This window comes from Pteropus alecto, unplaced genomic scaffold, assembly GCF_000325575.1.
Source record: "Pteropus alecto unplaced genomic scaffold, ASM32557v1 scaffold398, whole genome shotgun sequence".
Classification (NCBI taxonomy): Eukaryota; Metazoa; Chordata; class Mammalia; order Chiroptera; family Pteropodidae; genus Pteropus; species Pteropus alecto.
Window position 1 is genome coordinate 3415489 of NW_006442497.1, and position 12399 is coordinate 3427887.

At 47.3% G+C, this 12399-nt stretch overlaps 2 protein-coding genes across 3 annotated transcripts in view; both read left to right on the forward strand.

Annotated features, from left to right (window-relative positions):
- Positions 1-797: 797 nt before the first annotated feature.
- SLC35G6 (solute carrier family 35 member G6) lies at positions 798-3734 on the forward strand. The gene is made up of 2 exons (XM_006922317.3): positions 798-1044; positions 1521-3734. The coding sequence occupies exons 1-2, from the start codon at positions 1042-1044 to the stop codon at positions 2532-2534; spliced, it is 1017 nt and encodes a 338-aa protein (XP_006922379.1). The 5' UTR covers positions 798-1041; the 3' UTR covers positions 2535-3734.
- A 183-nt stretch (positions 3735-3917) lies between these two features.
- The window catches only part of POLR2A (RNA polymerase II subunit A), a 23274-nt gene continuing 14792 nt past the window's right edge, over positions 3918-12399 (forward strand). The window contains exons 1-2 of one of the 2 annotated variants that reach the window (XM_006922318.2): positions 3918-4419; positions 12229-12361. In XM_006922318.2, the coding sequence (XP_006922380.1) occupies positions 4327-4419; positions 12229-12361 (226 nt within the window). In that variant the 5' untranslated portion in view covers positions 3918-4326. Of the gene's footprint in view, positions 4420-12228 lie in introns of those variants that run through there. The other variant, XM_025040104.1, reaches the window with a different exon arrangement.

The window sequence follows — 12399 nt, forward strand, 5'->3', positions numbered from 1 at the left end:
CCCCAGCGCCGCCACAGCCGAGAGGAGGCCGGCGTAGCGCAGGCGACACCGACACAAGGCTCAGGGTTCGGGTTTGGGGCGATAGCGCCCGATGGCCTTCGCCCAAACCGATCCTGGGAGAACAGAGCCGCGCAGGGCTGCGGGACGGGTGGGCACCGAGCGGGGTACGGGCCTGGTTGCAATCCCTCAGAATCGCACGACCACCCACTCCCTAGGATGAGACGCCCCCCCTCTCCCCCCAGCCCCGCAACTCATGCCCTTCACTCTGCGGTGCACACCGCCTAGAGCAGGCACATCCTCTCAAGGCACAGACCCACAACATGGCAGGCTTACAATTAAGTCTAGAGGAACCCGCAGAGCCAGGCTCAGCACATTCACAGGGCTAACCCTGGACACACACAACCCTCCCCGAAAATGCACAGGGAACCCCACCAGGCCGCTGGCCAGGAAGGCCCCAACCCTACAGAACAGGCACACAAATGACTACCAGTGCAGATGAACAAGCAGCTTGGTATTTTGTCCCCACCGAAGAAAATATCCACATCTATATACTTGTCCTTAAATGCAGAGGCCTTGGTGTGGGCCTCCTGGGACAGCACCAACGAAACACCAGGTGGAAGCACACACAGAAGAAACATTCCTGAAACTCCAGAGGGACTCCTCCCTGGTGTTCAAAAATTGAAAACTCAGGAGAAAGAAGAGCCAGCCCTCAGAGCTCCTTTCTGAAAAATCTTTCTGAAACAAGGCGAGACATAATTTAAAGCCAAAGAAGTCTCATCACAGAACTAGCGGTAAAGAGAAAAAAAATCATACAAACTTTGGAGTCAGGGAGGCATAAGATATAAAGCAAGCAGAGTTGGAAACAATGAGAAAATAGGCCCACCCCCACCTCAGGGAGGTTCCAGGGAAGAACCTCCCACCCCCACTTCAGGAAAGTTCCAGGGAAGAACCCCACCCCTACTCCAACCAGGTCACAATGGCTGGAGCTCTGAAGGGTCCAGGCCCCCTGAGCCAGGAGGAGAGGAGGAAGTCCAAGGAAAGATGGTGAGTGTGAGAGCCAAGTCATAGCCCCCCTCCCTGTAACTCCTGGCTGCTCCCTTTCTCCTCCTCCCCTAAAACTTCCCAGCTGTCCTAGAGATACCCAGAAATGAAATTCACAATGATGTACCCAGATGTCCCTGGAACCTGTGACATCACATAAATACAGAGCATCTGAGGCCACCTCCCCTTTTTCAAACCAACAGAGCATCCCTGGGTCCTTTTTTTCTCCTCCCAGGAACAACTTACCCAGAGAAACTTGATGCTCCAGGACTGCTCACTCCCTGCTTCCTGCTTTAGAGGCTCAAGGCCCACACTGTACTACCTCATCCATCTTTCAGGACCTTTCTAGCTCCCAAGAGTTCCTCAGCAAGACAGCCTAACCCTCTACTGTGCCACAGGGTCCCGGCCTGGCATTTTCCCTGCCCCAGATCCCCTGGGCTATGGTTGCCCTAATGCCCAAGCTCCTTTCTCCCTAACAGGCTGGCAGTCACCCCTACTTCAACCTGCCCGACTTCACTCAGCCATCGCCATCCTCTACTCCGCCCAGCCTCCCCTCGCACCAGCGCTGCCGGCCCTCTGATGCCACCAAGGGTCTGCTCGTGGCCCTGCTGGGTGGGGGCCTGCCCGCTGGCTTCGTGGGCCCCTTCTCCCGTATGGCTTACCAGACTTCTCACTTACCCTCACTGGAGCTGCTCATCTGTCGATGCCTCTTCCACCTCCCCATTGCCCTGCTACTTAAACTGCGTGGTGACCCACTGTTGGGACCTCCTGATGTACGGGGCCGGGCCTGCCTCCACGCTCTGCTCAACGTCCTCAGCATTGGATGCGCCTACAGTGCAGTTCAGGTGGTGCCCGCTGGCAACGCTGCGACCGTCCGCAAAGGTTCTTCCACTGTCTGCTCTGCTCTCCTTGCCCTCTGTCTCGAGAGCCAGGGTCTCAGTGGCTACGACTGGTGTGGCCTGTTGGGCAGCACCCTAGGACTAATCATCATTGTGGGACCTGGACTAGGGACACTGCAGGAGGGGACCACAGGTCTCTACACCGCCCTGGGCTATGTGCTCGCTTTCCTGGGCGGCCTGGCACTGTCTCTGGGGCTTCTGGTATATCGCTCCCTGGACTTCCCCTCATGCCTACCGACAGTGGCTTTCCTGTTTGGCTTGGTGGGGCTCGTGGGTTCCGTACCAGGCCTCTTTCTGCTGCAGACCCCTGTGCTGCCCAATGATCCTCTGAGTTGGAGCTGTGTGGGGGCAGTGGGGATCCTCGCCCTGGTCTCCTTTGTGTGTGTGAGTTATGCGGTCACCAAGGCCCACCCTGCCCTGGTGTGTGCTGTCCTGCACTCTGAGGTGGTGGTGGCCCTGATGCTGCAGTATTATGTGCTCTATGAGACCGTGGCACCTTCTGACATCATGGGGGCGGGGGTCGTATTGGGCAGTATTGCCATCATCACTGCCCAGAACCTCAGCTGTGAGAGGGAAGGGCAGGTAGAGGAGTGAGATCGGCTTGAGAGGCTGGGGATTGGGGAGGGGGGCAGGGGTAAATAGGAGAGACTGGAATACAAACATGGGAAAATAAGTGACTGGAAAAGAACTGGTGTGGGAGAGGGACACTCCTTGGAGTCAATGGTAACTTGGGGACTTGGTGGAGAGGGATTGGCTGGAAGACCTGGAACAAGCCTGGGGACCAAGAGATGTGGAATCTAGGCTGGGGCTTGGGGATCAGGGCACAACTAAGGGGAAAGTCTGAGATCAAAGGGGCTGAGGCAGGCAGACCATGAGCCATAGGGGGATTTTTCCCTCAGCAGCAGAGAAGAGTTTTGGGGCTGGAGTGTTTGGGGCTTTCAGGCAAACAGAGCAAGCAGCTACGCTGGAAGAAGGGAGTCTCCTTTTTTTTTCCTTGAGTGAGATTTCCCTTCTCGATGCTTATGACCCCTCCTCAACTTGGGTGGTGACGTGACATTGACATCAAAACAAGGATCACTCTGAATGTGGCTGCGCAGTTGGTGTCATCTCTGCTTTGGAAGGATAGTGGAAGTCCTACCCGGCTCTTATTGGAAAATAATTTGGAATGCCCGCCCCTCCCAATCTTAGTTTTGAAATAGTCTAGAAGGGGGAGGATTTCCTGACGTTCACATGCCTTGACCCTGAATCTCCCAGGGCTTGTGTTCCACCCCACGGCTAATCTGCTTTTCCTGGATTGTCACGGTCCCGTGATCGCTCTCCCGAACGGCGGCCAGCCTCCTTCCGGAGCAGGCCTTTCAGCTGAGGTCTTTTCGAGCGGATCAGGCTAGGGATCCAGGACCAGAGTTCCATACAGCGCTCAATTAGAGACCAGGAGATGCCCACCCGTCCCAGAAGGCCGCTCAATAAATAACAGCTACTTCCGGACAAGCAACAAGCCTCGCCATCTTGATATGTTCATGCATATTCAGCGCGGTTACTGCATATTCATGACCAAAGACGGCCCCAGCACTCCCCCGTCCGGGAACCCACTTGGGAGGACCCTGCCGGCCCCGCCTCCTTTATTACCAATTAGCAGGACAAACCATTTTCCAGCGTGGGGGAGGTATTAATGGCAGACTTTTCCTGAAGGAAACACACTCCACACTAGAATAAAAGCGGCCTATATTTATCCTTGATCCTTCAAACCTTAAACCTCAGTGCGGGAGTAAGTAATAAGGGGAGGTGGCGGGATAAAAGTGCCCCTACCCCTGGTTATTTAAAATGGTCGCTCAACCGGGGAGGTGGGGGGAAGGGAGGAGCAACGACTCGAGCGCGCGCCCCGTGCAGGCCGGCGCTTGCGGCCCCGTAGCGCAAGGGAGGGCGGGAAAGGAAGGGGCGGGGATGCAGGGGCGAATCTATAAAGGGTGCCATTCGGCCAGTTCGCTCCTCAGAAGCGCTGAGAGCGCGGCCGGGACGGTTGGAGAAGAAGGCGGCTCCCGGAAGGGGGAGAGACAAACTGCCGTAACCTCTGCCGTTCAGGAGCCCGGTTACTTATTTATTCGTTACCCTTTTTCTTCTCCCTCCCCCAACCTTTTCCTTCCCCCTCTTCTTTTTTTTCCTTTTTTGAGAGACGAAAAATCTCCGGAAAGGGGGAGGAAAACTCCTTTCGCTCCTTCTTGTTTCCCCGCCTTCTTCCCTCCCCCACCTCTTCCTTCTCTGGTCTTTTCCTCCCGACTTGGGGAGGTCCTTCTCGGTGGCCGCCCCGACAGGGTCTGAGCACCTAGGCAGAGGCGGCGCAGGCTTTTTGTAGTGAGGTTTGCGCCTGCGCAGCGCGCTTGCCTCCGCGATGCACGGGGGTGGCACCCCCTCCGGGGACAGCGCATGCCCGCTGCGCACCATCAAGAGAGTGCAGTTCGGAGTCCTCAGTCCGGATGAACTGGTAAGCCTCTTTGCACTCGCCCTCCTCCCTCCCGCGCCGCGGGCGGAGCTTGACAGCGGCTGCGGAAACTTGGCGCTTCTCACTGCGTAACATGACAAGCAGGAAGGATGGGTTACCAGCGCCAAGGCAGTGCGGGGTGCAGAGTTAAATTTTGTTAGTGTGTGAGCAAGCTGAGCCCTGTGTCTGGATTGGGAGCCTGGTAGCTGGAGGGGCTGGAGAGGAGGGAGAGAAGGGTGACTGGCTCCACACCACAAAGATAACCGACGTTAAATGAGATCAGACGAATCCTAGGGGGTCTTTGCAAGCTTGGATAAGAAGTCGAGCCCCAGATTTTTTCCTTCCCTGTTCTACAACTATTCTGTGAGCACCTACTATGTAATAGACCCTAGACGCTGGGGATGCAGAGGTAAAAAAGACAAGGGCCCTGCCTTTTAGAGCACTTTCTGTGGGAAGAAGCAGGAGAAACACCCAAAAAACAAACGAATAAATGAACGAGCAAGATAATTCAGTTATGGCAAGCGCCTTGAATAAAGGGAAACGGTGTAATGCGATAGTCACTGAGGTGAGGCTACTTTACTTTAGATGGGGTGGTGTCAGGGTCTGTGAAGGCCTGTCTGAGGAGATGACATTACCTGAATGATGAGAAGCAGCCACACATCTAGGCCATAGTTTCTAGGACAGGAGCTTGTCAGGGGAAACAGCAAGTGCAGAGGGCCTGAGGAAGGAAGGAATTTGTTGTGTCCCAGGGGCTGAAAGAAGACCATTGTGACTGAGGTTTAGTGGGTGAGGAGAATATTATCGAAATGGGCTGGAGAAGCATGAGGTGGCGTAGGCCAGATGGGATATTGTAAATCATGGTAAAGATTCTAAATTTATTTTCAATAGGAGGTTATTGGAGAATTATAAGAAGAGTGACATCAATTTTACATTAAAAAAACAACTGTACTTTGTTTGCTCAGTGAAGAACCGATTTGGGGGTAGGTCTAAGCATGGAAGCAGGAGAAACCAGGGAGGAATGTAGTTTTGGAGGAGAGCTGTTGGTGACTTGGACTCCTTTTGTGGAGTGAACCGGAGGGTTAGTTGGCTGGAGAGAATGGAGTTAAATGGCTGTTAGTGGATGGAGAAGAGTTTGTTGGTGGAGAAGGCTCAGTTGTGTGAAATTTGTATCTGGAGTCAGAACCTCCTGAACTCAAATCAAACCCATACCACAGAATTAACTCCAGATGGAGTTAAGATTTAAATCTAAAAAACAAAACTAATGCACTCAAAAAATATAGGAGGCTTTTGGGGGCTGAGACTCTTAATAGTAATGAATTAATTATGAGTAAGTTTTATTAAGTGTCTATTATGTGATAGGCACTGAGCTAAGCATTTTACATATAAGAAAGAACAGGGCACATTTCACTTCTGTTTATCAGAGACACCATGGATAGCTAAAAACATTGGAAAACTATTCAAGGTGACAGACAAGATTAGGCTTCTTAATATACAAGGAATACAAATCAGTAAAGAAAGCACACATCTATACTAGACAACTGCATAAAAGATATGAATAGGCAGTTCACAGAATTAGTACAAAAATAGCCAGTAACAATATTGAGTTTACTAGTAAAAACAACTTAAATTTTTTTCCCTACTGTCAAAATAATAGGAAATAGGCATGTTTAGACATTGTTGGTAGGATAAATTTATATAACTTTTTTGGAGGACAGTTTGACAATTTTATGAATAGTTTAATACGGATATTCCTTGATGCCGCACCACCACTTCTAAAAATTTATCCTCAAATAAAAAACTCATTTCTCCCCTTCACCATGCCTCTCCCCTAGTCTTGCCTAGTTCACCAAGCAGGCAATGGCTCCATCATTCATCCAGTTGCTCAGGCCAAAAAACCTAAAAGCCATCTTTGATTCCTCTCTTTCTCCCAACCTCCACTCAGTACATCTGCCAGTTTGTCAGTTTTGCTTTTCAAAATATGTCTAGAATTCAGCCATTTGTACTATCTATTTTCAATCACCGTGGTCCATTCCACCATCTTCTTTCTCATAGAGTACTGCATTAGCCTTAGCCCCATTTGTTCCTCCTACAGTTTGCAGAGCAGCTACAGAGATTTTTTTCATCATCTCTTTCCTTCATAATACCATTTTCAAAAGATCCAAAACCCTTACTGTGACCTATTAGGTCCTATATTATCTGGCTCCTGCTTGCCTCACCATCTCATTACCACCAATCACCTCTTTGCTCGTCTTTAACTACACTGACTTGTTTGTTCTTCCAACACTGCAAGCTCATTCTTACCTCAAGGACTTTATTATTCACGGTTCCTGGTGCTCAGAACATTGCCCAGACTTCCTCAGCCTGTCCTTTTCTGTCAGTATGTTCCCTGCTCAGATGTTATATCATTTGGAGCTCTCCCCTGACCACCCTATTTAAATGGCATCCCCCTGCATTCTTTAACCACTAGTCTTGACTTTATCTTACTTCATAAACCTGAGAGGATTCGTTTTTCTGTTTTTTGCCCCCTCAATAAAATGTAAATTTCATTAGGACTTTGTATTCACTCTTTCTTCCCTCAATATCTCAAGTAATGCCTGGCACATACTAGGTATGTAATTAAAAAGTTTGTTGAATAAGTGAGTGAATAAAATAATTGGACAAGTACACAAAGATACATGTAGAAGGATTTTTATTGCAGCATTGTTTGCAAATGACATTGTTCGAAGTTACAAATTGCCTAAATTGATTTACTAATAATCCTTTTGAATGAGTCAAGGTCCATTCTTACAATAGAAGAAGACCTTCCTAATCGGTCAATTCCCTGTTCCTCCCAAATTGCTGAGGCACTGCAGCAAACTCATAGGGGTGCAGGGAGAGATTTTAAATTTTCAAGAGAAGCACAGAAGCAGCTACATTTGTCTGATGTCCTGGGAACTACTAGTTCCAGATAGTTCTCTTTCAACATTAGATGGCGCCAAATCCCTTCCAATGACATCTCTTTGTGCCGCTCAGTTTTTAGCAATTGCTGAATGCTGAGCAAAAGTCATTGTAGAGCAAGAAATAAGGGTGGTGCTGTCCAATTCCAAGATTTGAGAAGTTGTGCAGTGCCTGGCAGGTGTCATATAACTGTGGTTATTTGGGAAATAAAAATGTTTTTATTTTAATATATTGAAATATTTTCCTCAATTTATGTGTATTATTTTTTCAATGGTTATTTAGTTGCTAGGACATAAATATTAAGTTATTTGGAGCTGTGTGCTTAATAAGTGGATCTCTTCGCCTAAGGAGTGCTATGAAAGTTGCCAAGACACTAAGGGGCACTAGTGTCTGATAGTTTAGAAATCTAGATAAGTGAAAAAGTTACTAAACAATGCAGAATGAGGCCCCATTTATGCAAAAAAAAAAAAAAAAGGAACATAGTTGCATTTAAAAAGTGGAAGGCTATTCACAAAACTTTGATGTTTATATAGTGCTCCTATATTTAGAGGGAATAACAGTTCCACTTTGGATAGGAGGATGGATGGTTAAGGGGTCTTTTGTGGAACAGATAGTATTTAAGTATAGCATGTTTTCCAGATGTCTTGAGGTGGGGTGTGTATTGAGAAGGTACTGAGGGTCTCTGAGAATTGGTTGAGAGGTAGAACTATTGTCTTTGCTGTTAAAAGATGTGTTTGGATGTTGCCTAGTAAGGGGAAGGAAGCAAGAAGGTTTGGTGCTGAGCTTTCTGCAAAGCTTATACAAAGTCAGGGGAAGTGGGTGCTGAATTACATTTGAAGGAGTTGACTCCTATTAAAAGCAGCTGTCTTCTATGTGAAGCATAACTTAATTTATTTATGCCCCAACTTATTCCAAGAAGGATTTAAAACATTAATAGACTCTTTTAAGTAGTGTGGGCTACACTGGTGAATCAGATTATCCTTGTTTCGAATTATTTATAATCTAGTGAAGGATTTCCTGTATGTGCAACAAATATCTGTTGAGCCCCTACCATGTGCTGGTTACTGTGCTGGGTGCTGAGGATATAAAGATAAATGAAACATGATCCTTGCCCTCAAAGATTACAGTCCAGTGGGAGAGACAGATGTGTAAACAAGTCATTAAAGTTGGGCCGAGAATCTTTCTGGGTTGTGGATAAGGATAGAAGACTTTACAAAGAGGTGACATTTGAATTGAGTCTTAAAGGGTGAAATGAAGTTTACTGGAAAGTAGGGAACGTGAAGAAAAGGAATTCTGAGAAATCTAAAAATCATTTATGCAGTTGGAGCATAAATAGGGAGGAGGCGGTACCAAATAAAACTGTAAGAGTGTGTTGAAGCCAAGTTGTAAAGCCCTTGTGTACTTTGCTAAAGACAGAGGAAAGAGAATGAGTATTGAGAATTGACGGCAGGCCTTTTGTTCTGCAAAACTTCAGGGGCACTGGGACCAGCCACCTCCTCGAGTCTAACCTTTCTCCCGTGGGTAGTGAGAAAACCAGTGTTTGGATGAGGATTGGGGGTTAAAGGAGTTTGCATGTAATCCAAAGTGACAACTAACTTATGGTAGAAAGATAGTCTAGGACAGCCCCTGGCCCAGTCTCAATGCCGGAAGCAGTATTAGTTCTTAGAAGGTGGTTGGCTTGGTGAGCATGGACTTAGAGCAGAGGGAGGTAAACAGTTTTGAGTGGGATTTCCCTTAAGCCTCTCTCTAGTGACTCTTCTGGCAGCCTGATTCAGGCCTACTTCTGGTTTTTTGTGTGTTTCATTCAAGGTGAACAAACTCCCTAGAGTTTCTCACAGACACAATGCAGTTGATAGGGTTCCAGCTTTGTGAATTTAGTCATCCCCAGGCCTGTCTCCCTGAGATTTCATCAGGTCATCTTGATGAGCATCCTGGGTGCTCAGCCTCTTCAGCTTTGCATCTGTGGACCATTTTGGTTTCTACCTAGCAGTGGCCAGATTTATTATGAGGAGATTACTGATTTGACTGGCAGGGGACAGTCTTCTCTCTTTTTTCGAAGTTCTTTAAGGGCACTTTGCTACAGTGGAGGGTCCTAAGCAGTTTAATTCAGTTTAACAAACATTTATTAGGAGCCATGGGATCCAGGATGATAGAGAAGTGCCGCCTGCCCGAGAGATGCTTATAATCTATGGGGAAGACAGACCCCAGTAGATCATTTCATTGCATATGGGGTGTGCAGTCATAGAGGAGTTATAGAAGCACAGAGGAAGGGGTGCTAATCTGTCTTGGGAGGCTGTGGAAAGGCTCTCTGGAAGAAGCAATGCCTGAGCTGAGTCTTTAAGTGGCAGTTTATCTTGTAGAGAAGGGCATTCCAAGCAGAGATAATAGCATGTACGAAGACCCAGGGGAGTGCAGCACATATGCTGGGTAGTAGGAAGACCCCAGGGGACTCTGTTACTGATGTGGGGGAAAAATGGAAGGTGAAAACCTTATAAAACACTTTCTGTAAGCTCTCCTGGCTGAGTTTGGACATCATTCTGAGGACAAGAAGGTACGAAGATTAGATTTCCATTTTTAGAGGGGGAATCCCAGTTATGGTGTGGATGGATTGGAGAGAGAGAGGCTGGTGACCTATGGAACACTCTGATGTAGACCACAAGGGAAGGGCCTGACCTAGGGCAGTGGTAGTAGGGATGGAGAAGGCGGGCAAGATTCAAGAAATATTTAGGAGGTAAAAATGACCAGTACTTGGTGAATGACTGGATATTACATCCTGGGTGTAAGCAGGCTAATTAAATCCTTAACGATTACGTAATTCATTGATGGAGACAGAATTCTAAGCCAAGGGTCTCTGCTCCCAGCCCATACTCTTTCTACTGTTTTATGCCCGAGAGTAAAGAGGGGTAAGTATTGGTTTTGGACTTGAGTGCCACTGTCTTACATGGGGACTAAACGAAAAGGAGAGATTTTTGTGGAGAAGGGAGTTTTCTTTTAGGCATATTGAATTCGATTTATCAGTGGGATATCTGCAGGGGATTCATTAGGTAGTTTCATATGTGAATCCAGAATCCAGAAGAAAAGTGAGGCCTGGAGGTAGAGATTTGGGCGACATCAGTATATAGTGAAAATCATGGGACAGCATATAGGGTGTGATGAGAAGTGTGGTTGAGCTGAAACCTTGTGGAGGAGTAGTGTTTAAGGAGCAGACCAAGGTAGAGGAGTCTGGGAAGGAGACTAAGGAGCAGCAGCCAGAGAGGTAGGAAGAAAGAGTGAGTGTCAAAAAAGTAGCCCATCTGTGGTGTCTCACAGACCAAAAAGACAGGACTGAGAGGGTTCTGTTGAGTTTGACAGAGTGGAGCTTGTTGGCCCATCATGAGTGGTTGTAGGGATGTGGTGGTAGCAGAAGGAGATGGACTATATAAGAAGATAGCTGTGTATAAGCCCTCATAATCACTATAGTTTGCTGATTTGAACTCACTCGTCTGTTTTTCCAACATGATACAGTGGAAAAAATGCATAAACAAATCCTGGCTTTACTACTTTTCTAGTTGCATGACCTTGGGCCTCTCAGTTTTTGTAATCTGTAAAATGGAGACAGCAATGCATATTTTATGAAAAGTTAGTTATGAAGACAAGAATGAATCATCTAGCACTGTGCTTGGCACCAGGATGCATCCTGGAGTTTAATCATTTATGCTGTGGCATGGTAGAGTGGGATGAGCATATGTTTGGGACCAGAGAGGGTTGGATTTGACTTCTGCTGGCTCCTTGAGATTGAGGCCTTGGGCAAGTCACTTCACACAGCTTCAGGTTTCTCATGTCTAAGTAACAGGGATTCATTCCTAGAAGTTTGTGGTGAGGATTAGAGAAACAAGGCATAGTAAGTACATTTGGTGCTTGGCATGAAGTTGACATTCAGATTGAAGCTTTTATTAAGTTCTTCTGAGTTCTTCCCTCTGGAAGTTTAGTGGACCAAAAAGCCTAGCTAATTTAAAAGTCCTTGGTTATCAGTGTGTGAAAACTAAAGGTTTCTTCAACCAACCTTTAGCCCGAGGCAGAAATCTCTTCTTCAACTCCTATCTACTATTTCATTTCTTCCTTTCTTTCACTAAATTGGTCCCACTGAGTCTTGGCTCCACCTCTCTTAGGATTCTGGATCTTGCCTCTGCCTTCATCTCAGGAAGTGCCTTGGGTTTATTTCTCCTCCAAATAATTTTTACCAGCCCTCCACTCTAGCACCTGGCTCTCCTGTGTTATCATAAAATTTCCATTTGAACATGGAAGGGTTCCGGCTGTCCAGGCCCTTGATAAGGAGGAGGTGATAAGGTTGGAGCAAAGAGTGCCTAACTTCATAGAGTTGGCAGAGCATGTCTTGGGGCAGAACACCTGTGCTGTCACAGTGGAAACAGAGATTCCTGCTAGGAACTCATTCTGGGCTTGATTTCAGCTTTGGGGAAGACACAGGCATTGATTTTTTAATTTTTCTTGAAACAACTTTTATATCTTTTTGTGATTAATTCCTATGTGTGTTAGTGACCTAAAATTCAACAAGGGGATATCTGGGGTTTGAGTTTCAGAGGTAAGTAACTTGTATAGAACCTGGAGTCAACCACATGCTGTTCTGTGCACTCCCCACCCCACTCAGACAGTGACTGGGATAGACTTTTTTTTTTTTTTGACTGGGCAGACTTGACTGTGATATTCAACTTTAAAATTTCCGGAAGTATACACACACTGAGTCCCCACCCCCCATTGCCCTCACCCCAGGCTAAACCTGGTTAGTCTTCTGTAAATAGTTTGGAGTTCTTTGAGGCTTTAGTATATGAAAGTTGGAAACTAGGACTCCAATTTAATTATTTCCTTTTTTTCCTACAGAAGCGAATGTCTGTGACAGAGGGTGGTATCAAGTATCCTGAGACAACTGAGGGTGGCCGCCCCAAGCTCGGGGGGCTTATGGATCCGAGGCAGGGGGTGATCGAGCGGACTGGCCGCTGCCAAACATGTGCTGGTGAGTGCTGGAGGGTTGGCACGGAATTGTGAAGGGAA